Source organism: Siphateles boraxobius, unplaced genomic scaffold, assembly GCF_051911475.1.
Source record: "Siphateles boraxobius isolate OS27281-9 unplaced genomic scaffold, OSU_SipBor_1 56, whole genome shotgun sequence".
Taxonomy (NCBI): Eukaryota; Metazoa; Chordata; class Actinopteri; order Cypriniformes; family Leuciscidae; genus Siphateles; species Siphateles boraxobius.
In genome coordinates, this window is record NW_027509182.1 from 12,470,506 (window position 1) to 12,497,397 (window position 26,892).

The 26,892-nt window shown below is 38.2% G+C and overlaps 2 protein-coding genes across 3 annotated transcripts in view; one reads left to right on the plus strand and one right to left on the minus strand.

Annotated features, from left to right (window-relative positions):
• Positions 1-26,892, minus strand: part of astn2 (astrotactin 2) — a 433,109-nt gene that overhangs the window by 55,173 nt on the left and 351,044 nt on the right. For both annotated transcript variants that reach the window (XM_077206841.1, XM_077206840.1), the window contains 2 exons: positions 24,321-24,500; positions 7,549-7,811 (listed from right to left, as the gene is read on the minus strand). In XM_077206841.1, the coding sequence (XP_077062956.1) occupies positions 7,549-7,811; positions 24,321-24,500 (443 nt within the window). The remainder of the gene's footprint in view (positions 1-7,548; positions 7,812-24,320; positions 24,501-26,892) is intronic.
• trim32 (tripartite motif containing 32) lies at positions 13,835-22,087 on the plus strand. The gene is made up of 2 exons (XM_077206842.1): positions 13,835-13,927; positions 16,073-22,087. The coding sequence occupies exon 2, from the start codon at positions 16,099-16,101 to the stop codon at positions 18,076-18,078; it is 1,980 nt and encodes a 659-aa protein (XP_077062957.1). The 5' UTR covers positions 13,835-13,927; positions 16,073-16,098; the 3' UTR covers positions 18,079-22,087.

Sequence of the window (26,892 nt, forward strand, 5' to 3'; positions counted from 1 at the left end):
TGTTTTAACTCGCGTCTGACCTCGACGGACTGAACAGGAAAAAATGAACTGGAGATTTACACCGAAAGAAGGCGGAGCCTCAGAGCCATGCCCACTTATTACATCATCACCATGGACCAATGGTAGTACAGAGGCGTTTACCAGTCGTAGCCGGAACTGTTTCGAACTCCTGAAACAAACAAACTTCATTTTGGCCTGATTTAGTTTCAAAATGACGTCCAACTAGTTCGTTTTTCGATTTAGCTTGAAGTACATCATCACCTTAATCAGAACCTGCCCTGGATCAGTCATATAAAGTTCAATACAAAGGTTTCCGAAGACTTTACAGAAAAGAAAAAAGTGCTGTGCAGCACCGTAAAAAAAACAAAAAAACATTTCAAAGCCAGAAACTGCTTTCTTTTCTGAAACTGTCGATGACCCCTGAGTTCCACAAAACTTCTTAGCTCTCTAGACCTCATTCTCAATGACAAGACAATCATGACGTCTAAATGCCATTATCTGTTGTTACTCATCTGAGCTCACCCTATTACTGTCCCCAATCAGCGTCTGATATGTGCAAACATTAGCCAGCTGGCCCTGAGGAATTGATTCATCCGATGACCCAAAACCTCAGCAAACAGGTCATTCCGATCATTCGGCCTAATGCAGTGAAGGAAATGTCCTTGTTTCTAGGAACGCCTATAACCATCTTCCAGGAAAGGAGCTGTGGCTTCGATTGAATCCGGGGTTCAGAAGGGGACACAAAGAATGCAAATAAAAGTGCACATCGTTGGAAAGCAGTATAAACCTATAAGCTGATTCGATTTGCTTTCTCTATCAACCTAAATTGCCAGCCAAATCCATGGGTATAGCATTCCCTGGAAAATTGATTTTAGTCAGCACCTTGCCTATAGGGTTCAATACCGACTATAAGGATAGCATCCGTCGTTTTCTTCTTCGGTGAACGAAGATTGCACCGTGATCGGATTGGTTGCACAGCTTTGAATGTGCAGACGGCAATTCCCTAGCTGAGCAGTTTTACTCCAATAAGCAGCCATATACTCAATTACAGTGAAGACTATCTTCAACACACACAAAACAGAACACTTCGCCTGTTGAGTCCTTCGGTTTCGGGGAATTGCTTTTTTTGAAAGTTTTGCAGAGCTCAAAAAGAAATAGTGTAAGCAAAATTTTGGAGGGCAAATAAAAGATGCTTGGCAGTGAGTTAGTATGATGTCATACAGTTTGGGAAGAAAACACTCTTGCTGTTTTGCTATGACTGATGACTTTGTTTGACAAGCCTTCTTTGATGCAGATTGATGGTTAATCTCCACCTCATTTATATCGGTCAGTGTTAAACTGTAGCATCCAATTCAATTTTAACCAGAGTTAAAGGTATTTATAAAAATTAATCTGCAAAAATTGTTTCTGCAATGAAGACTTAAGTTCACAATGCATAACGTCAGCAGTGACAGTCTTCATTGTGATGTATATTCAAGTGAAACAGTAAAGATCGTTCAACATGCATTTGTAAGATACATAGGGAGAATTATCTTTTAATGCCGACTTTAAATATCACATTTTTCAGATAAACGAGTCGCACCTAACTATGTCACAACGGGAGAAAATTGCATTGCTGAGAGAAAAAAAAAACCCAGATAAGTTACATCAGTGTATGTCACATTTTATTACATTCATAAATAATGTAAAATACTGGAAATGAAATCAACATTTTAACAAGCATGTATTTTACTTCCTCTAAATCTGCAACAAAATTAAAATTTAGCAGTATTCAGAGTGTAAAACAAACATAAATTATAAACAACATTTATTATAAAAGCGAAGCCGAAACTTATTCATTTAAAGTGAAACTGAAACTACCAGTGTGTGAGAAACGTGCTACACTAATAAACTTGTACTCTCGTACCTCTCTTATTCAGCATGAATCTAAATGTGTGCGCTTTTACACGTTTGTGTGCTTGATGGTGATTTCATTATACAAGTTGCTTGGTAATATTAGTGATAAATTTAGTGATATAAAGTCACAATTGCGAAAGAAAAAGTCAGAATTACGTGATATAAAGCCACAATTGCGTGTTAAAATGTCAGAATTGCGAGTTTTTTATTGGATGGAGCCTCGCAGCGCGGGTATATAATGTGCAGCAGGTGCGATTGAACTTGCCAAGCACTTTGATGCTGTCTACAAGACTGGTGAAATCTTCAAACAAGCTTTTCTTCAGTGGACCTCTCCACTCTGGTCCTGCACCTCCTAGCCACTACTGTATGCAAGATTAATTAAACATGCATAACTAAGTCCAGAAAGGTTTGGTCCTGAGTGAAGTACTCTGGTTGACCTGACAGAAAAAAACACACTTTACACCAAGGGAGTCCAATCCTGCTCCTGGAGGGCCACGGTCCTGTAGAGTTCATCCCCAACCCTAGTTAAACACACCTGAACCAGCTAATCAAGGTCTTATGAGGCATATTAGAGTGATGTGGGAAGTTGGAGCCAAACTTTTCAGGACAGTGGTCCTCCAGGAGCAGGATTGGACACCCCTGCTTTACACGTTTGCACTCTTTACTGTAGTGCCCTTAGTGGTAATGTTGAGAATGCAATGCATGGTTTTGTCAGAACATAATTCAGATGTGTCTGAGTGCCTGCATTAGGTTTATTGCATAAAAGTATGGTTCAGGATTAAAGTCATGATGGAACGGAAGTAGTGACAAACATTCCATATTGAGACATAAATCTTTTTTAAAAAGAGAGAGAGAAAAATGCATGGCAGAGACTTGGGGTTCAATGCGTTGGTTGTTAACTGGATTTTGAGATGTGGGCATGGCTTTCAAAATTAATTGCATAGCTTCTACTGTGGTTTTAATGTGGGTTTAAATGGACCATGACTATGTCACAGAGAGAAGTCTGTTGTTTTTACTGGAAGATCCAGTTATGACATTTTGATTAAAAATGACAAGGTCAAAAAACATCTGCAGGTATGACTCATTCACAAATATGCAATAACATGTATAGAAAATAGATAGGCTGAGTTCCTGGTTCATGCAGACTTTAGATGTATGTTTGACTGCAGATTAGAGATGCATTAGAAACGTGTTGCCAGATGTATGAGAAAACGGCTGGGAATATTTTTTTTCTTCTTCTTCTCTTATCTGTGTCCTAAGAGTTCCCCCTTAATCTTAAAATGAGTCTTAATCTTAATGAGTTTCCTACTTGCACAAAAATATAAAGAACAATGTATGAGTGTGTAAGTGAGAGTGTGTGTAGCTGGATAGCAAAGGAGGGGGACCGTGATGAAAACAGGATCAAAACTGTCATATGAGAAGACCTGTTTTCCGGTAGAGTGTTTTTAAGGAAAGGAAATGGACTAATCATTTCAGAACATAACTGAAGCCCAATATCCCTCCATTAGAAAGAGACGCAATCAGGCAAGAATGATAAAAAAATATACATAATATGCGCCCTAGATCCATACAGCCACTTCATTTTCCTCATCTATCATTGGCAAATTGATTGCTATAAGGAATAAAGTTAATAACTTCTGACCAGTGCAACAAAAGCAGCTCTGGGTGGCATAGAAAAAACCTGAATAAGATGAATGTTAAAATGTGCTCTCAAAACTTTTAAAACAGGACCTATTATGTTTTCTTTTTTTTTCTTTTTTTTTTTTCTTTTTTCGTGTTTTCGTGTTCTTCTTTCTTTAGTGTGTAATGTTGCTGTTTGTACATGAAAAAGCTCTGCAAAGTTCCAGTTCTTCTCTATATCAGTGTCAGTGTTTCTGAACTCCTGAAACACCTCCATTGTAGTCTTGAGTTTCTTCCGGGAACGAACACGTCACAATATTCCTCATTTAAATAATTAATATGCAGAATAAAGGGGCGGGGCCTGGTGGAGTTAGTAAGTAGTGTATTAAACTGCCGATTATGGTAAGGGGCGGGACATTTCCCAAACACACTCGAAGCGTTCGACCAATCACAACACACTGATCCAGCCGACCAATCAGAGCATAGTGTGCTTTTCAGAAGGAGGGGCTTCATAGAGACAGGAACTAAACAGAGCAATACTGACAGACTGGGAAGAGAGGAGCCGCAACAATGGAGAATATGAGAAAAAAACATTCAACATTCAGGAAAGAAAACCTGTTCTAGTAGAGCACAAAAACAACATCAAGATTCCTAGAAGGGAATAATATGGCCTGTATAAAACTCCATCCACAATATTTTCCCTGTGAAAACTGGTTCATATTAAGTTTTGATAGTTGCATCAAAAACAGGTAGTAAGATCTTAAAGCTATATGTTAAAACGTGCTTTAGCAGCGAGACTCCTAAACAGAGGCCACAATGCGCATGTTTAATTGTGGGCAGATTATGCAGGAATGCCAATGTTTGGTTCTCAAGTCAATGTATACGCAAACTGAATTTCTGTTGGAAAGCATGCCAAAAGAGGCGTCATTTTAGGTTCAGAAGAACATGCATTGTGTCTGAAGAGCATTCTCTAGGTCTTTGTGTCTGTTACTCTAATAGAGAAGAGGCTGCAACCACAAGGAGTCCTGGCTCGTCCCCGGGGTCGATGACATCAATATCATCCTCATAATCTCGCAGTGTTTTCAGAGCATGTTCCCAGTCGACTCGGCTGCGCTTTTCTCTCCTGTTTGTTTACCAATCGACAGATACCCGCTAGAGACCGTCTGCTATCGATTGAGAGCCTTTCGTCATTGTTGACGCTCCTGTTATTAGCAAGGTCCACGCACACACACACACACATACACACATACACACACCGGCTTCACCGCCTTCAGCAATTAGCTGAGGGAATGTGTGTTATGGAGCGGGTCCGATCCCGTCAGGTACACACCGGGCCAAAGCAGGACATTTGGTACGTGAGTCACTCTCTAGACAACAGACTCTGGTTAATGGCATCTTGCCTTTCAAGACGTCATCGGTACGAGGGATGATGATGCGGAAAAGAAAGCCTTTGCAAATCTGCTCCAAAAGTAAATTTAATATCCTCATTACGTCTGTGACTCACGGCTACTAATGCAATCTCCGTATATACGGACAAAGGAGATCTATATATAATATATATATATATATATATATATATATATATATATATATATATATATATATATATATATATATATATATATATATATATATTCGCCCAAGAAATGAGTTAACATTTTTTTTTTTGTCTTTTATTACGATATTAATTTATGATATTTCAATGCATTTTCACTGTCTAGCACAGTCTTCTCAGTTCTGAACCCTTCCAGAAAGACCAAGGCTTCTTGATGGAAATGAAAACCCCTCCTGCCATCTACTGGTACATCAGGAGCAACAGAATACGTCACTTATTCACACTGCCAGCATCAAGAAAACAATATCTGAGGTATTCATGTTTATACCTTCCACAAGCAGAACATCAAACCTTCAGCTGGAATTCATAGTTAGTTATAGGAACCAAATTTCACGTTGATACAAGGTCATATACACAATATATTATCGCCCAGCTCTTTATTTAAAGATGTATATAAGCATGTCCAGATATATTTGCATACTTGATTATATATATATATATATATATATATATATATATATATATATATATATATATATATATATATATATAATCTCAACTGCCTGATTGCTCGTTTCATCACGAAATTTAAACTATTTTCGTCTGCTCTAATCTGCTAAATGCAACTGTCAAAGGCATGAAGATATTAATATACAGTATTATAAACTTTAACATCATTCTTTTCTGTAAAGCTGCTTTTAAAAAATTGTGAAAAGCAGAATATAAATAAATTTGAATTGAGTTGACAATGATATTCATGAACTATAGTTAAAACATTGTGCTTTTTTGTTTTTGTTTAGTTTTCGCTTAATCCTCCTTCCCTTTTGTCGGCTATGATGTCAGTTGAGTATGACAAGTGATTTTATTGTATTTGAGGCACATAAACATCACCAATACAAGTTGAACCATCTTCTTTCCACTGTAAGAGCTTCTGGAGATATACGGTTTGTTCTGGATTAAGAATTTCAAGATTCCTATAAGACTTAGTTTTTTCTCAAGATTTAATTCATTCTTTTGACTTTTCCTCACTGAAAAAAATGATTCTGACCCCTTGTAAATGTTACATGTTTTTATCTGGTTAATTTCACTGATTTTAATGTGTTATTTAATCCTACTTATTTTTAAAACAAGTTAATTTTAATCAATTAAAAGTAATTAGAAAATAATATGTTTAATTTAAAATTGTGGCAACACATTACAGGCAATATTATTAATTAAATTTAACACATTAGAATTGAGTAATAATTAATAAAAATAATTCCTTAAAAGTTAACCATTTTCAAATGAGTAAACTGAGAGAGACTTGATTGGTCGTCTGAGTAAAATGAGCCCGCCCCCTTGACACTGCGATCCAGAGCTATGTTCAATACAAAATCCCTATGCATTTAAAACAAAAATAACAGACAGACGTCATTAGAAGAAGTAATAAGTCTTTATTTTTATTCCCAACATTGAAGATACCTGATGTTAGTTAACAAGCAGAATCACTGAAGGAGAAAAACGTAATTTGTGTCACCATTATGGAGATTAGTGTTTGTTTTAGTTGGGCTCTTGACACTTAATTCCTTATCATTAGATTTTTGTTTGACTGATGTTCCTGACTGAGTCATAACAGTCAGATGACCCGATAGAAAAGGTAATCTGATGGTGTTGGTTGTTATTTAACAATCATTATTTCACATTGATTTAACCTGAATCACTGAATTTTATCTTAACTGCAGCATGCTTAATAATTGTCACCATTATTGAGATTCACAGGCTGATTCTTGAAAAAATTGAGTAAATTCAACTCATAATAATTTAGCTAAATTATGGATAATATAATTAATCTGAAATTACTTATATTTTGTAAATTGGTTGTACTTATATTTTATTAGTACACTCAACTTAAAAAATATATCTGGATTTAGATAATTTTATTTCGTGCAACCCCTTGACATAATAAAATTAATTAAAATCAACATAACATTTTTTTCAGTGTTCTTCAAATTCCCTGATGTTTACAGTTTTCCTTTATGATGCAAATCATCATATTATACTGATTTCTGAAGGATCATGTGACACTGAAGACTGGAGTAATGATGCTGAAAATTCAGCTTTAATCACAGGAATAAATTACACTTTACTATATATTCACATAGAAAACAGCTATTTTAAATTGTAATAATATTTCACAATATTGCTGTTTTTATTGTACTTCTAGCAGCTTTGGTCAGCATAAGAGAGTCTTTTCAAAAACATAAAAATATCCAAACTTTTGAAAGCTATAAATAATTTAAAAAATACACGTTGTGTGGAAACAATCTGGAAAACCAAATTTGGTTCTAATATGAGCCTTTATGTGTAAGAGTGAAAGCCTTCATCAGATATACAGGTGTATATCCCTGAGTTACCTCTTTAGTGATGTTGTCCTGAAAGTGAACGTAAAAGCCTTCATCATATATACTATCTGATATATATATCTATCCCTGAGTTACCTCTTTAGTGATGTTGTCCTGCACCAGGCTGTAGAGGGGCACGACACGGCTCACTTCAAGCAGGACTGGCGTGGGACTGGGCGTCTCGCGGGCCGCTTGTCTGCACAGGTGACAGGCGTCTGGGCAGCTTCCCTTCTCCTGACAGCGGATCTCCACGCCGGACACCAGGTCATCAGACAGAAGCTGGGTCTTCAGGAGACCCGACAGGTAGATGATGAACGGGACAGCTTTCAGATCCCGCCGGCCACCCTGATCCGTGACTTCTGGAGGAGAGAGACAGGAGGAGGTCACTGGTGCACCGGACGTATTTACGGAGATTTGAGACTCAGATCGAGAACAGCTCTGGATCTGCACTAGAGATGTCAATAGGAAAGAGACTATTAACCCTCACACTTTGTAACACATCTTTGCCTCACGGGTCAAAATGACCCGAAGTCTTAAAATTAAACTTTTTATTTTTTATTTTTTTTTGTCCAGAAAGCTTATTTTATTTCATTTTGATAGAATTTTTTCCCCCCTATTTTTTAATGCAATTATTTGGGAGATTTTTTGTTAATTTTTATTTTATTTACCTTTAAATAACTAGATTTGATCAATAAATACAATAAATAAATAGCAATTTAAGCACATTCCTCACATTCTTTCAACTTATAATTCACATTTTCTTGCATAACCCTTTTAATTCAGCTCAAAATATCTTACATTGGGAGTCTTTGCCCGACCTCTTGTGGAAATAAATAATATAACATGATATTTATTGACTCTTGCCACTAGATGGCGTCATAGTGCTCTATATGGAGCAAATGAGCGGTTCCGCTGGGTCCTAAAGTCATTCAGTATGCATATTATTTTCAGTATGCATTCAGATACACATGATGTAGTTATTATACAAAATTATTTTTTGGTAAAGTTTTAGCATTTTTAGTTTGAATTTTTGTAGGGTTTTATTTGTGTACTGAAGCATTCCTCGCATTCCATTCATTCCTAAGGGGTCAAATTGACTCGCGAGGGAAGGATTTGTTACTTTTAAAATTTAAACCACAAAACTCCCTGAATCCATTTAATTTTTTTGTGTGTGTATTCGTGGTTCAAGTGCGACAAAAGTCCAAGGGTCCATAGGGTGTATGATAACACTCATCTTTTCAAAAAAAAATTTGGGTTGAAATGACCAGAAGTAGAGATGCATGAACATGGAAAAACAAATCTATTTCTTGAAATATAATCTTGTATTCATGCTGGTTTCAAATTGTTTAAGATTCTAAAATTGTCAAGTGGAGTAAGTGTGACTTTCTCTTACAGCTTGAATGTATGTGAGCCCTTTTGAAAAAGGTAAAAAAAAAAGATTACTTATTACAGAAATATTATTGTCTAATAGATTAAAGTGCAAACTGAATGTAATGTTTTCAGACAACGTGCATGTGAATGAAAATGAAAATGTATTATATATTACACTTTTGTTAAATGTATTTAGCTGAACTTTTGAGTGTTTTTGACCCACTTAAATAGGACTTTAGTACATCTTTATGTCTCTGGTGAAATATCTATTCTTGATTGTATTTTTTAGATATATATTTCCTTTTTAAAGAGTACATTGTAAATATACTAACAAAGAAGTGTTCTTTTTTAACTGATATTGTAACAATGCACTGAAAGCATATTTTAAAAATACATTATTTAATATCCTGAAGTTGTAATATATTTTTAAAATTTGAAGTACACTACAAGTGCACAATCAATATAAGTAAGTGCACTTTTGTTTTTCACAAGGAAGTATACATCTATGATTATGTCTGTTGTGGCAACCTATCATGGACTAACCTGGTCATGTGAAAATGGTCAAATTAGCTGATATTTTTAAGCGACTGACTTTGCAACAAAGTCACGAGGGTCTACAGATGATATCTTTGTGACAGTAGAATGGCTTTAGGGATTATTTGTAAAACCCTGACTTATATTGACAAAATATTGGCATACAAAAGACTTATATTGGCAGACAAAAGAATTTCAAATGCAAATCATTTGTATTTTTTGCATAAAGAAACAGATCTGGTCCAGATCATCTGGACATTATGAATAAGCATAATTATACCATTTTATAATAGGATACCATACATAGGCTTGCATCAGAAATCTATCGTGAAGTAAACTGTGATGAATCGTCTCTGCTAGTTGAAATACGCACAGGTTGATTTTCATTTTGTTTGCAGTGTCCGTGCACAGAACCCTTGGCAGACACAAAACAATGTGATTATGTGGGGAAAGATCTTAATTGAGTGCTGATACGTCCTTGAGATGGCTGAACAGATGTGGAGTTCTGAATAATAGCATCTGTTCTCTGCGCTCCACAGACAATTCCCCTGAACATTCCCATCCACACTGTGCCTGGCAATGGAATGAGTCATTTATGCTGGATTTTAGCATGACAGGCAAACACGAAGAAGAAGAGGAGGAGGAGGAGGAGGAGGATGATGAAGAGAAGGAGAAGGAGGAGGAGGATGAAGAGGAGGATGATGATGAAGAGAAGGAGAAGGAGGAGGAGGATGAAGAGGACGAGGAGGAGGAGGATGAAGAAAATGAGAAGGAGGAGGAGGATGAAGAGGAGGAGGAGGATGAAGAGGAGGAGGAGGAGGAGGATGAAGAGAATGAGAAGGAGGAGGAGGATGAAGAGGAGGAGGAGGAGGAGGATGAAGAGAATGAGAAGGAGGAGGAGGATGAAGAGGAGGAGGAGGAGGAGGATGATGAAGAGAAGGAGAAGGAGGAGGAGGATGAAGAGGAGGAGGAGGATGATGAAGAGAAGGAGAAGGAGGGGGAGGACGAAGAGGAGGAGGAGGATGAAGAGGAGGAGGAGGATGATGAAGAGAAGGAGAAGGAGGAGGAGGATGATGACGAGAAGGAGAAGGAGGAGGATGATGAAGAGAAGGAGAAGGAGGAGGATGAGAAAGAGGAGGAGGAAGAGGAGGATGAGGAGAAATAAGAGGTGGAATAGGAGGAGGAGCAAGAGGAGGATGAAGAGGAGGAGGAGTAGGGGAGGGGGAAGAGGAGGAGTATGAAGAGGAGGTGGATGTAGAAGAGGAGGAGTATGAAGAGGAGGTGGATGTAGAAGAGGAGTAGGATGAAGAGGAGAATGAGTAGGAGGAATAGGAGGTGGAGTAGAAGGAAGAGGAGGAGGAATAGAAGGTGGAGTAGAAGGATGAGGATGAGGAAGAGGTGGAAGACAAGGAGGACTAGGAGGTGGACTAGGAGGAAGAGGATGCGGAAGTGGAGGTGGAAGAGGAGGAAGAGATGGAGAAGGAGAAGGAGGATCTGGAGGTAGAGAAGGAGGAATAGGAGGTGGACTAGGAGGAGGATGAAGTAGAGGAGGAGGAGGAGGAGGAAGAGGATGTGTAAATAGAGGAGGGGGAGGAGTAAGATGAAGACGAGGAATAGGAGGTGTAGGTGGTGGTGGAAGAGAAGGATGAATAGGAGGTCTAAGTAGAGGAGGAGGAGGAGGAGGAAGAGGAGGATGAGGAATATGAGGTGGAGTAGAAGTGGAGGTGGAAGAGGAGGAGGAGGAAGAGGAGGATCAAGAGGAGGAGGATGAAGAGGAGGTTGGTGAATAGAAGGTGGAAGAGGAGGAGGATGAAGTGGAGGTGGAAGATGAGGAGGAAGAGGAGGAGATGGAGATGGAGAAGGAGGATGTGGAGGTGGAGAAGGAGAAATAGGAGGCAGAGAAGGAAGAGGAGGATGAGGAGAATGAATAATAAGAAAAAGAGGAGTAGGAAGAGGTGGACGAGGATGAAGATGAGGTGGAAGTAGAGGAGGAGGAATAGGAGGTGGAGTAGGATGAGGAGGAAGAGGAGGATGAAGAGGAGGTGCAAGTGGAGGAAGTGGAGGAAGAGGAGGATGAGGAGGAAGAATAGAAGTTGGAGGGGGAGGAAGAGGAGGATGGATATAAGGTGGAAGTGGAGGAAGAGAAGGATGAGGAGGAGAAATAAGAGGTGGAGGAGGAGGAGGAGGAAGAGGAGGATGAATAGGTGGAGGAAGTAGAGGAGGAGGAGAATGAAGAAGAGTAGGATGTGGAGTATGAGGAGGAAGAGGATGTCGAGGAGGAGGAATAGGAGGTGGAGTAGGAGGAAGAGGAGGAGGAAGAGGAGGATGAAGAGGAGGAGGAGGAGGGGGAGAAGGATGAAGAGGAGGAAAGGGGGAGAAGGATGAAGAGCAGGAGGAATAGGAGGAGGTGGAGGAGGAGGAAGAGGAGGATGAAGAGGGGGAGGAGGAGGGGAGAAGGATGAAGAGGAGGAAAGGGGGATGATGAAGAGGAGGAGGAATAGGAGGTGGAGGAGGAGGAGGAAGAGGAGGAGGTGGAGGAGGGGGAGAAGGATGAAGAGGAGGAAAGGGGAAGAAGGATGAAGAGGAGGAGGAATAGGAGGTGGAGGAGGAGGAAGAGGAGGAGGAGGAGGAGGAGGTGGAGGAGGAATAGGAGGTGGCATAGAAGGAGGAAGATGACAATGAAGAGGAGGTGGGAGAGGAAGAGGATGAGGAATAAGAGGAGGAAGAGGAGTATGAAGAGGTGGAAGAGGAGGAGGAGGAAGAAGATGAATATGAGGAAGATGATGAAGAGGAGGAGAAGAGGAGGGAGAGGAAAAGGAGGGGGAGAATGAAGAGGTGTAGAAGGACAGAAAGCAGTCTGAGGGTGTTGTGTCTGCAACAACACAGAGAAGTGTCGATCCAGTGTTTGAGCACACAGAGGAACTCCACGGCTGGAGTGATTGGTAACAGCATACAGTAGGTCTATGCTTTTTAAATGATTCATTTCTGGCAAAACACTTAATCATACTGAGATGAAGCAGCACATTTCGAAGTGTCTCTCCACCAAAAAGAAAACAACTGGCTGTACACACATGTGTGTTCTCCCTCTTTGCTGGTGTGACCTTAACCATTTTTTTAAACTATGCCATCTGCCTTGAGCCGGCACCAGGGAAATAGAGTTTGAGTTTCAACAGACAACCAAGTTGAAAAGAGACAGAGACACAACACTGGGTTGCAGTGCATTCTTTACTGATAGGATGAACTACATATCCCATCATGCATTGTGAATGATGTAATCAGATGTTGATTGTTTTTTTGTTGACTTTATTATAAAATATAAAATATTTAATTTATCAAACTACTTAGCCTATGTATTTAGTTTTCGTTTATGCATTCTTGTTTGGTCTTTATGAATTAGCCGCAGATAGATGCTTAGCTACACCATCACTTAAAGGGATAGGTCACTAAAAACAAAAACAAAACAAAAAAACTCATCTCACCCTTATGTTGTTCCAAACCTGTATGAGTTTCTTTCTTCTGCTGAACACAAAATAAGATATTTTGAAGATTGTCTAATTAACTGTATTCAAATTCAGACAATTTTTTTAAAGTCATTGTTTAGTCATTGAGGTTTCTTCTCAATCTTTTCTTCCATTTTTAATATGGCCAGTTTAGAAATATTTCTGTAATAATTTCTTGATAAGCTTCATATCATCTTCTGCCATTCAAATACTATTAATTTAATATACATGATAATATAACCATTACTCTTTGCTATTGAGGTAAAACGATTTAGTATTGTGTACGTTAAACAGAATGATACTTTCAGACAGAGATTTGCTGCCATCTAGCGGTTATTACACTGCAGTTACATTTTATATTAAAATAGTTCGGGAAATTATCATACACGAAGATCTTTTCCTTTTTTCATTTATCTATCGAAAAATGTAATAAAGCATAATTTAAATATTTTATGACACATCTGAATATATATTAGTATTTTCATATTAAGTCTGTTTAATATTTAACAATAACAGCTGTCATCCTCATCAACTCTTCAAATGTAATTTAATATAATATAATACAATAATATATTAGTTTAATATATATTATATATATATATATATATATATATATATATATATATATATATATATATATATAATATTAAACGAATATATTATTGTATTATATTATATTAAATTACATTTGAAGAGTTGATGAGAATGACAGCTGTTATTGTGTTATATTGTGTTACTGTTATATATATATACAAATATATTCTTCTTCTTTTTTTTAAAAAAAAATATTTTTATTTCGGATCCACCCATGTGTTTCCAGCAGCAGTCCTTACTTTTCATGTGCCACGGAAATAAACTTTGCGCATCACGCATGACAACAGCAGCCTCTCATCTGATTGGCTCCTGTGCACATCACGCTTCCGCGGCAGCCAACGAAATCTCATTGGGGGCGGGACTTACACAAAGAATCAACCTCTGTTATGACGTCACCTCCGCAGTGTCGCGCGCACCCGCTGACATGAGAGACACGCGCGTCGTCACATCAAGCAAAAGCTACTGTTGAACTAAAGGTAGGAGATCATGTAAAAATCTACAATTAAACACGCGTGAATGTTTTTCGCATTATTTTATGACTGCGCTTTCATTTTGATGTGCATGCACGCAGAAGACAGGAATGACGATACTCAGATCGCAGTGTTTTGAAGCTTTGGGCCTGTCAATCAGATGATTAGACATACTCACGTTACATATAACCTGCATAAGTGTGATTATAAATGATGCATGCATTACACTAGTACATGAAATGACAGTGTGTGGTCCAGAAACATGATGGTGATTTTACTAGCTAGCCATCTGGCTACCAAAATAAACAAGACAGGCTGTTGCTGCTGAGTTGTTTTAAAAAAGTAAAATTGCATTAAGTTAATATATGCTCTAGCATTTGAAAATTGATTGTATTAAAATATTTTTTTTGTGGAATAATATGATCATGATCCATCAGTAGGTGTGGTAGGACAGCCAGTAAATACAGAAACAACATCAATGCATGTCATCATCAAACTGTTTTTGTAATGACGTGTCATTTTCTCATGGTTTCCTTCCCATCCAATCCATTGTTCTGGACTCTACTTCCGTCATTTTTAATAGATAACTATGGAAGTTTGTTTCCGCCACAGAATAAAACATCTGAAAAGATAATTGCGACTTTTTATCTCACAACTGCGAGTTAAGCCTACATCGTATAAAGTGCAAGATAGAAAGTCGCAATTGCATGATTTAAAGATAGAATTTTGTGATATAAAGTTGCAATTGCATGTTATTAAGCCAGAATTGCATGATATAAAGTCAGTTTTAAGAGATATAAATTCGCAACTGCGAGTAATAAAGTCAGATTTGCTAGTTTTGAAGTTAGAATTGCGAGATTAAAGGTCACAATTACCTTTTTTCTTTTTTATTCTGTGGCAGAAACAAGTGTCCATATGGTAATGCACTTAAAAACTAGTCTAAATGTTGTATAAGGCTAATTGTATTTCTTATACTTTGAGCAAGTATACATCAAATTTTCCATAGTTAAATTGCTTCTTATCTACTTATCTATCATTATATCATCCTTGGTATCTGGCAATAACAATAAAATAAAAAAATGATATAGCCTAGGCTTTATTTCGTAGTTTCAAAAATGTTTACATTCTGTTTTGTCAAATGTTGTGATTGAGATTTGAAATTTAATATCTCATATTGCAGCTGCTTGTATATCAAAGCAAAAACAATAATGAAATGACATTGGAACAGCAGTTTGCATGTTCACCAAAAACTAGAAACTAGCAAGTGATAACTTTTAAGACTACACTGTGTATGAAAAATAGCAGTGGACTCAGTGTTTTGTTTTTGAAACGCTGTCAAGAATATCATTATTATTACTATACTTATATTTTACATTACAAACGTAGTAGGCTATGTCTAACTTTCCTCACTTTCACCTGGCATCTCTATTTAAATCTGCATCTCGTTATAGAAGTTATAGAAATTCTACTTGATTTAAAAAAAAAACCTGCACTGGTATTGGTCGATACTCAGAATTTTTGGTATCGGATCGGTTTTGAAAAAATGGTATAGGTGCATCCATAGTTTCATGGCCCCCCTGCATATTTTGTTCTATGGATATTTAAATATGAAATATTTCAAAAGAAAGAACAGACTCTGCTTAAAAATCAAAACACATTTGGCTTGTTGACTTGACTGCAATAGCTTCAAGCATTCCTTTTTTTATCAATACTTGAATGTTGGTAAGTTTTATAAAAATGATGTAATATTAGGCAGTTTCGATGTATATGCTGTTTGTTGATGATCGTGTTATTTTACATATGCATCTGTGTACATATGATATCGCTAATAATAATTAATCTCGACCAGGAGATTCAGTACTCTTTCATATGAGTCGTAATAGCGCCACCTAACATAGGTGAACACACGGAAAGCCGAAAATGTTTGTAAATGATGGGGAAAGAGCTCTCTTCTGTCCACCGAAAAAAAAGAAGCTGAAAACACCATATTATCAGTCCCAGCCTTATAAGGATTAATAGTCGCACTAGGCCATATGACAATTTCTACCGATGACTTAAGTAAAATTACAATTCTCCTTTTTGCAAGTTTTTATTATAACTGAAATTAATGCAGATCAAACACATAGACATGACTTTTTTCCTCCCCTGTAGACACCCCGTAGGCACTAGAAGGCATCATGGCCACACCAACGTCCCTTGATCCAGATTTGGTCCGGGAGGTGCTGGAATGCCCCATTTGCCTGGAAACCTACAACCAGGATCAGCTTCGACCCAAGCTCCTGCAGTGTGGTCACTCTGTATGTCGCCAGTGCCTTGAGAAACTCCTCGCCAGCACGATAAACGGTGTGCGCTGCCCATTTTGCAGCAAGGTGTCTCGAATGAGCAGTATTTCCCAGCTGGCTGACAATCTCACCGTGTTGAAGATTATTGACTGTGCGAGTTCTTGTGTCTCCACCATGGGCCTCATGTGCAAGTCTTGTAAAAACCGCCTTCCCCGTCAGTATTGCCGTGACTGCAGCGTTGCGTTGTGCGACTTTTGTAAAAGCGAGGGGCATCAGCGTCAGGGCCATGTCGTACAGGCCATTCGCGTGGCTGCCGAACAGTGCCGGAAAGACATCACCGGGAAGCTTTCTAACTTGCGCGAGGCAATGGGCAATATTCAGAAGAAGAAGGCAGCTATCGACAACGTGACAAAATCTCTCCGACTGAAGTACAAGGCTGTACAGCAAGAGTATGCCAAGGCTGAGTTGCGGATCCAAGAGGAACTTGGCCGATCCCGTCGTGCCTTTGCCACGTCCTTAGCTGAATTAGAGAAGCTCAATGCCCAGATTCTGGAAGAGCAGACGTACCTGCTCAATATCGCTGAAGTGCAGGTGGTGTCAAGGTGTGATTACCTAACCATGAGGATCAAGCAGACTGATATTGCTCTACTGGAGGAAGGGAGTAACAATGAAGAAGAGGAGTTGGACATAAAAACCAATCTTCCTGTCGTTCTGAAATTACAAGAGCCTGAACTGGTTAAAATGGAGTTTGCGAAACCCTTAGACGTGGGGCAACTGACCACAAAACCCTGCACTGTCAATGCTGAAGAGGAAGATGGAATCGATGTCGCTGCTTCCGGCCCTTTGGACATGTATCGTGATATTGACATGGTAACAACAGTTGAAGATGCTGTCTGCGCTTCTCCCGGTAGCTTCAAGTCCAAGTCTGTAGATGGAGGAGGACCTTCTCCAGGGGCTTCTGGTGGCCAGCTTTGTCAGTTCGTGAAAAAGATGGGATGTAAGGGCAATCTGGCTGGCATGTTCAACTTGCCGGTAAGCATTTGTGTTACACTGCAGGGGGAGGTTCTCGTGGCCGACCGAGGGAATTACCGCATCCAGATCTTCAATCGCAAAGGCTTCCAAAGGGAGATACGGCGCAACCCGGGCAGCCTCGACAACATCGTCTTGAGCTTCCTCGGTGCTGACCTTCCCAACCTCATCCCTCTCTCAATTGCAATCAATGCTCAGGGACTCATCGGTGTCACTGATAATTATGACAACTCTGTGAAGGTTTACACCACCGATGGCCACTGTGTCGCCTGCCACAAGAACCAACTCATTAAGCCATGGGGAATCACAGCTATGCCTTCAGGGCAGTTTGTCGTGTCCGATGTTGAGGGTGGGAAGCTGTGGTGCCTGACCGTGGATCGCAATGCAGGGGTAGTGAACTATAACCGATTATGCTCGGCCGTCAGACCCAAATTTGTAACTTGCGACACCTCAGGTACAGTCTACTTTACGCAGGGCTTGGGTCTAAACATCGAAAATAGACACAATGAACACCACCTCGAAGGGGGGTTTTCCATCGGCTCGGTGGGAATGGATGGACAGCTGGGAAAGCAACTCAGCCACTTCTTCTCAGAGAATGAGGACTTCCGTTGCATCACCGGGATGTGTGTGGACTCCAACGGGGACTTGATCGTGACGGACAGTGGGCGTAAGGAGATACTGCAGTTCCCTAAAGAAGGTGGTTACAACATTCTCATTCAGGAGGGTCTTACGTGCCCTGTAGGTATAGCTGTTACCCAGAAGGGACAACTCCTCGTCTTGGATTGCTGGGACCACTGTGTGAAGGTTTACACGTACTTGCAAAGGAGACGTTCCTCTACATGTTAAGACTGCTGTGGACACTTTATAATATTAGTCACTTTAATTCAATGGCTTTGGTACAAATGCGTTTGCTTTCTGACCTGTGACTTGCAGCGGCTGGGATCAAGCAGCTACGTCGCAAGCATTCACCACTGCCATGGAGCAATTGGATTATGGCTTATGGGTATTATTATGGATGCTTTAGGCAAATGGATTTTGAAATATAGCACAACTGATGGCAATAACTGAAAATGTTGTTCTTTATGCGTGCATTTCAGTTTTCATCTGTTTGGTTTTTCTGTGTGTGTGCTGGTGTACAGGCATTAAGATGGTGAGTTAATGATAAAGTAATTTTTTACAAGTGATATAGGAATATTCCAGGTTCAGTAGAAGTTAGGCTAAATCAACAGCATTTTTGGCATAATGTTCATAGAAAAAGGTCCTAATTTTCTTTTAAAAAAAAGGTTATTGTGAGACAATTACTATGTAAATGGAGTCATGTTTGGAGGATTTAAGTGTGAAACTTAAGAATTTATAAAACCACTCACAGAACACTCATTTTATGGTACAATTTGTAGATTATTTCAGTTGTAAAGTTGTTCTCTGCATTTATTTTTTAATTGTAGATTACATTTTTTTTGTTCAACACTACAGCCTTGTTAACACTTATTTTACATGTTGTTGCTATACGTTTGAAACTGAGTTTTTACATTTATGGATTGGCATCCACCTTCATTGCAAATCCCTCATTGAAACGTATATACAGTATACCATTTTTGAGGGAATCACCATTATGCCACAAGTGCTATGATTGATCTTAACGTGTACTGTCACTGTACCCAGAATATTACTAATGGGAAGGTGCTTCATTTGATTTGGAAAACATGACTCAAAATGTACGGACTCAAAACGCTGCTGTGAGTGTCATGTTCGTGTGTAATCGTTGTAATGAGTTCCCATAATGCCCTCTCTATTAAAGTGCCCCCTCATAACTGAAGGACCTTCTGATTTCTGTGACAGTATGAATTTTCTACTTATTAAAATACAGTTAAACTAAAGAACAGTATGCTTAAAAAATATGCTAAGTTATTGTTACTACAAAGGTTGTACATTATAGTTATTCATTTGTTGTGAACTGGTCTGTAGTGTAACCCGGTTTGTACAAGCTTTGCTATGTTGCTGGAACCAAAGGCCTGTCAAATTCAGGAGATATTTACAAGCCTATCATGAGAATAACTGCAATAGTTCATCTGAATTAGGGAAATGACTCTGCAATTTACAACATATATGAAATTATAATTTGCTTTAAAGTGGCCTTGTATGTGAGAGGTGGATTTTAAAACTGTCCTTCTTGAAAGCTTTAACAGCGCTTAGCTTGTTGTCTTAAAATCTTGGTTATGCTTTTAGTACTGTTTAGCTTTCTTTTGGGTCTGTATGTTCAAATGTATTGCTGGAGCAGATTAAGCCTACATGAAACAATCACAATTAGATTAGGATGGAAACTCATTATTACAATTAGATTAGGATGGAAACTCATTATCACAATTCATAACACAATGCATGTAGCCTATGCGTTGCATTCTCTATGCTGGTAGACAGTAATGCAAACGTCTTGTTTTATGTCCATTTTCTCTTTACTCCAGGGGCCTATACCATGAAGCCGGTTTAGGTGGCTAGCCAGCTATGTTTCAGTTTAGTTTGCGTCAACCCTGGGTTTTAGGGACCATGAAAGTGGTTTGGCTTTTAGCAGTGTTCATCGCCATAGTAACTTACGCTCCACGGCTAACCTGGTCCGGGGCAGGTTATGTTCCAGGTAAGAGGTTGCAAACCGAACTTGGACCAATCAGCTGTGAGCAAAGTGTCACATGACTGATGCGATAAAGTCACTCCACCTGTTTCTACTCCAAATTAAAGGTCACTACATAGCAAATGATTTTTAAAGACAAAATTGTCTGGTTTTTAGTGATGCATATTTAGAATAATACATTTGTATGATTTAGATATTATTTATGTAATTATTATACCCTTAATCAATCACACATTTACAATTTTAGTTAATTATTATTAAGCAGTTTAAATGAATAAATATATAAAGGTAATATAAATTCGCTTTAGCATCAATAGATGAAGCCATAAAATGACTACATGTGAGCTTAAATGTTCAGTTCTCTCTATACCTTTATCAACTAAATAACTTCACAACTTTTACTTGCACTGATATACAGTAGCGAGACTTTTTCTTTTAGTTGTCCTCTTTCATAGATAGCTATTTTCTTCTTGCTGTGTAAATTTGTTTAAATTCTTAATATTTTAATACTTTTATTTAATAAGTGAATTGCGTTGCTTCTCTCGCGAGAAATGAATCTCAGTTTCACTCTTTCTCAACGTGTGATTGGCTGTTCGCTACTGATGTCACCCCTAAACTCCTAAACTCAGGATCAAAGCCTGAGTTGACAGAGAAAGTTGATGATCAGCATCATGGTACCAACAAAGCCTGGTTGGATTGGTTTGGTTTTGTCAACTCTAAACTAATCCTGTAACCCTGAGTTTGTTCAACTACCATCATGGTACAGGCCCCAGGTCAACTACTGTCACAACAGTTGCGCTAAGTTAAATTTAAAGCATATCCAGTTAAATGGCACAGATGTTTACAGGTAACTAATATCACCTTCTTGAGTTTGCTTATTGCCAAACAACGCAAGTATATTGAACCGGACCACAGTGTGTTGGCCTTGCATTTGCGTAGTGTTTCTGGCCTTATTAATTCTAAGTCGCTTAAGTTTTAAGAAACGTGCAAAAGCAGACAGCCTGCATTGGCCTTATAATAAATGCACAGGTGATCCAGACATACTAAAATGCACTGTCTGCCGTGTCATTAGAAAAGAGTATGTGACCCTTTAGAAATGAAATATGGTTTTCATTGATTTGCCTGGCCATGTTAGAAGTAGAATGCAGGTTTATAAAGACCACTTTTATTTTTGCCTTCATGCAACTGCGATTCAGGTAGAATTAAACTGTTAAATTCATCTAGCATTAATCCTAAAATATTAATAAATCACCAATTCTGTTGAAACAAAAGAGTAAAGACACAATGAAAATGGAAATAATGTAACAAACACTTTGTATTCACCTCTTTCTGCCAGTATGTTCTTGTTTTGGCTGTTTTCCTTGCTTTTATACAATCCAGAAGTTTTTCTATGGCCGTCTAAAATGTCATTTTGACTCTTGTGTTAGGAATTGTGCTCATCCTTTTAACGGCTCTCACTTAATATAATATGTCATGACATATGTAATAAAATGTAAATTAGTAATAATTTAATAGTATTTATTGCCATTTCCTTGCTCTAGTCACTGACCAATTGATTTATTTCTTAGTATCAAGCATTAATACATGGAGCTTTTCCAATAAATAAATTAGAGCATGCAATCTTTAACAATTAACAAGATAAGGTAATCAAATTTGCACAATAAAAAGAAGAGCTAAATAGCAATTATCACTATTAAAAAATCTGTTAAGCATCATTATCGTAGATGTATAAAGCAATAAATGAAGAATGGGGCCCAGGGATTTTGTTACTTATTTTTACTTTTAGTAAATGCACAAACCTAAATCCACAATGCAATACATATTGTTTTTGTCATTCTGTATGTGTACAATAGAAGACCATCATGAGTGAGTGTTTTTTGTTTCTTGTTGGTTGTCAAAGCATAATGTGCAACAAATTATGAACAAATGACATACGACAGGTAAAGTCATATGTACATCGCCTGCAAAGTTGCCCTTTTCTGGGAATTTAACATTACCCATCATGATTAAGGTCATATTATAGTAAGGCCTAAACAAAGAGTATTTTCTTAAACTGTTGTGCTTTTGTCAGAGGTTATGGCAGGAGATTCTGAATGGACATATTGCTTTCATAATTCATCTAAACATAATCATGTTCAAGCATTGATGTTGGTGTCAGTGAAATAAGTCCCGAATTTGTGTTTGTAATGTTCAACCAATTGTGTGCAATAAAAGAAACATGTGAGAGTGTCTGTTTTTTTTTTAATTTTATTTTTTACTTCTATTGTATTAAAGATCTTTGCCTTCATTTTACTGAAAAATAAGCCATTACCAGGTGAACTGTTGGACACTTTTAATCATGTTTAAAAGCAAATGAATGCATTTTAAACAATTCTGTGGAATGAAATAGGTTAATAAACAATATTTCTGAAGTAATTTAAAATGATCCAGCTGTCACACGTCCACAATTACACCATATGAAGATGACCTGTACATCAAAGCATCAGTGGCATGTAATGAAGAGAAAAGCTGCTTATAAACGGTAGCAGCTTTTTTGTGTATCATTAAAACAGTAGGTTTGGGTAAGCAGACATGAATGAGATTTCACAGGAATGGTGTTCCTTCCTTGAAAATCCGTGGCCTAGTTCATGCCACTATATTTAAGACGTTGCCACACTCAAAGACTCACTGCACAACTAATCACAGACTAGCTGTTCAAAGGATGCATCCGAAAACAATTAAAGCTACAGTATGGAGGATTTGGCCTCTAGTGGCTGAAAAAAGCTAAGACATAAAAAAAAAAGATATTCGGAAATAATGTCTCACACAGTTGACTGTCTTCCACTGTTGGTTTGACTCATTGAAAGAAAAAAAAAAAGTTCAAAATAATGATTTCAAATTTTTTGGGGTTGGTTTTAAATCCTATGTAGTCTCTTGAGTTGTCATGATCTCTGAAAAGCCGGTCCGATGTTGAAACTCTTGCCTGAAAAAGTTTTTTTAAGGTACACTATATGTAACTTTTTTGTAGTTGCTGTTCAAAATTAACTAAATCTAAACCATGAGCCAATACATCCTCAACCCTTCTTTCAAAACAAGTTTTTGTCTTACCATGATTCACTGTGGTAATCCTATAAGTGTTTATATTTTAGACCAGGGGGTATGTTTTTTTTTTTTTTTTTTACGTGTTTGTCATATCTGTAAATGAGAAGAGTTATTTTGCTTTGTCGTGTATCTGGTGTGGGAGTAGCGGAGGGTGGTTGTCACAACAAGCAAGAAACGTTGACATGGAGCCACTACATGACCGGTTTAAAAAATAAATCCGAAGAGAGGAGAGTATGCTGGTAAAACAGAACGCGACAGAGCTTGTAATAAAACAAGAATCAACATTGCCTTGGCTTTTTTAGAGATTGTGTGAGAATTGAGGGTTTTGAAATGTTGTAAAAGCGACACAAAGATGACGTTTTTATTGCTCGACAGGTAAGTTTTTTCTCTTTTTTATAATTGAACAAATGAATTGCCACATTTAGACCTCTAACCGAGTTTATTGTAAAGCATTTATAGCTTTTAATATTCATCAGGAAAATTCACGCAGACCAAAGCACAACCAAAACAATGTTCTTCTGCAAAATGCATGCAGTTTTGTTGTTTTATCCACTAGATGGGTTATTTGTCAGATGCATTTTTGAGTTAGCCTATCCATTGAAGTAATTATCATATAAGCAAATCGGGGTAAAGCAAAGAGACATACTATTTTTAACCAAGCAATCTTCAGTACTGCAGCTTTAAATAACCAATGTTGTTGGCTAGCCCTGGTTTATTGCCAGCGTATCGACCCGTAGGCTGTCTGAATTTGTATTTGCTGTCTCAGAGGTGGGTGTTGACTCAAGAGGTCATGTATGCTGAATGAACATGAACTCATTTTGCACATGTCCAGAATCACTAGTGTAATATCTGACTTTCAACACAGAACGGGCCGGTTGCATAAGCCGTACTTAAGTTAAAACTTAGTCAAGTTTAAGCACTAAGATGCAACTTATGCACTACTAAATGTTATTGAATTGCACCATTAAATGCAATTTCTAACCTAAATATTTAGGCAAGCCTTTTAATAGTAGTAACAGTTGTTATAAAATAGCAGACAATAATCAATATGCATCGATAAGCTATTGTTTAACAACACAGAATTCAATCCGTTAGACATTTATGCTAATACTGACATTTACAATAATTTACATTTTAAAAGAGATTACTTAACAGCTTATGATAATATCTGTGTCCTGTGGTAAGAATAAATGGCACAACTGAATTAAGTACAGTGATAGTTACAAATCATAGTACTTACTAAGACCCTAGTGTGGACTTTGCGTTCTAGGTTAAATAAGAACCTACCCAGGAGTGTAAATGCGCACATCCTACGGAATGAAATGGTTTATTTATTTAGTTGTATTTGTCTGTGAGGATACCCATCTATCCCTTCTCTTACCTTTCTGGTACTGGAGCCAGAGCTGTTGCTGGGACTTCTTGCTGGGGAAGTAGATGTTGCAGGTGAGTTCAGAACCATACAGCGCCTCAGAGATGTAATGACTGCCGTACTGCTGAATAAAGGCAAGCAACTCATCCCGTGTGCTGTCTGGCGTCAGGGATTTCAGCACCTTTGAAAAATCTGACCAAAGCACCAGCACACATAGAGAAACAATGAATGTCCTATGTTGAGTCAATCTTTTTTTTAATTTTTATTTACAAATACTTTTTTGATGCAAAAAATGTCATAAGCTAAACTCCAGAAACATAATGTAGAGATCTGAAAGTACATTTCATAACCCCCTTAAAGCTGGAACCATGAGTTATGTGTAAAATATGTATAACAAAACAAAACATGTGAACATTTGGAATGAGAATTAACCATTTGATGTAATCTTTGCTTTTAAAGGATTAGTTCACCTCAAAATGAAAATTTCCTAATAATTTACTCGCCCCAATGCCATCCAAAATATCCATGTCTTTCTTTCCTCAGTGGAGGAGAAATTAAGGTTTTTGAGGAAAAGATTTCTGGATTTTTCTTTGAAAAATGGACTTCAATAGCACCAATGTTTTGAAGTCCAAATCAATGCAGTTTCAAAGGTCTTTGAAGTTCTTCAATGGCTGTGCACGATCGCAGCTGAGGAGGAGAGTCTTGTCTAGCGAAACGATAGGTCATTTTCAAAAAATAAATATATATATATATATATATATATATATATATATATATATATATATATATTAATTTATTTTTTGAAAAATTGTTCAGATTGAGCTGATCTGCAATGCGCTGGGAACTACGCCATCACGTTGAAAGGTCACGCTCGATGTCGCCGGCGGAAGTACCGCCCTACTGTTTACAAAGCGACTGTGCGACGGAGGATAGTTCAAATTGTATTGTATGTTGAATGACATATTTATGTCTTTGTGTCATATTATTGTTTAAAATGGTCCTCACGTGTGCGTATACTGGGTGTTTAAATCTTTTAAAACCTATTTTTTTTTTTTCGAGCGTGAACTTTCAACGTGATGATGTAGTTCCTGGTGTGTTGCAGATCAGCTCAATCCGAACAATTGTAGTTAAAAAGTATATATATATATACATATATATATATTTTTTGAAAATGACTTATCGTTTCACTAGATAAGCCCCTCCTACTCAGCTGCGATCGTGAAGCACTTCAAAGACCTTTGAAACTGTATTGATTTCGACTTCAAAACGCTGGTTGTCATTGAAGTCCATTACAGGTCCTTCTCAAAAAATTTGCATATTGTGATAAAGTTCATTATTTTCCATAATGTAATGATAAAAATTAAACTTTCATATATTTTAAATTCATTGCACACCAACTGAAATATTTCCGGTCTTTTATTGTTTTAATACTGATGATTTTGGCATACAGCTCATGAAAACCCAAAATTCCTATCTCAAAAAATTAGCATATCATGAAAAGGGTCTCTAAACGAGCTATTAACCTAATCATCAGAATCAACTAATTAACTCTAAACACCTGCAAAAGATTCCTGAGGCTTTTATCATTACTCAAAACCGCAATCATGGGTAAGACTGCCGACCTGACTGCTGTCCAGAAGGCCATCATTGACACCCTCAAGCAAGAGGGTAAGACACAGAAAGACATTTCTGAACAAATAGGCTTTTCCCAGAGTGCTGTATCAAGGCACCTCAGTGGGAAGTCTGTGGGAAGGAAAAAGTGTGGCAAAAAACGCTGCACAACGTGAAGAGGTGACCGGACCCTGAGGAAGATTGGGGAGAAGGACCAATTCCAGACCTTGGGGGACCTGCGGAAGCAGTGGACTGAGTCTGGAGTAGAAACATCCAGAGCCACCGTGCACAGGCGTGTGCAGGAAATGGGCTACAGGTGCCGCATTCCCCAGGTCAAGCCACTTTTGAACCAGAAAAGGTGGCAGAAGCGCCTGACCTGGGCTACAGAGAAGCAGCACTGGACTGTTGCTCAGTGGTCCAAAGTACTTTTTTCGGATGAAAGCAAATTTTGCATGTCATTCGGAAATCAAGGTGCCAGAGTCTGGAGGAAGACTGGGGAGAAGGAAATGCCAAAATGCCTGAAGTCCAGTGTCAAGTACCCACAGTCAGTGATGGTCTGGGGTGCCATGTCAGCTGCTGGTGTTGGTCCACTGTGTTTTATCAAGGGCAGGGTCAATGCAGCTAGCTATCAGGAGATTTTGGAGCACTTCATGCCCCATCTGCTGAAAAGCTTCATTGAGATGAAGATTTCATTTTACAGCACGACCTGGCACCTGCTCACAGTGCCAAAACCACTGGTAAATGGTTTACTGACCATGGTATTAGTGTGCTCAATTGGCCTGCCAACTCTCCTGACCTGAACCCCATAGAGAATCTGTGGGATATTGTGAAGAGAAAGTTGAGAGACGCAAGACCCAACACTCTGGATGAGGTTAAGGCCGCTATCGAAGCATCCTGGGCCTCCATAACACCTCAGCAGTGCCACAGGCTGATTGCCTCCATGCCACGCCGCATTGAAGCAGTCATTTCTGCA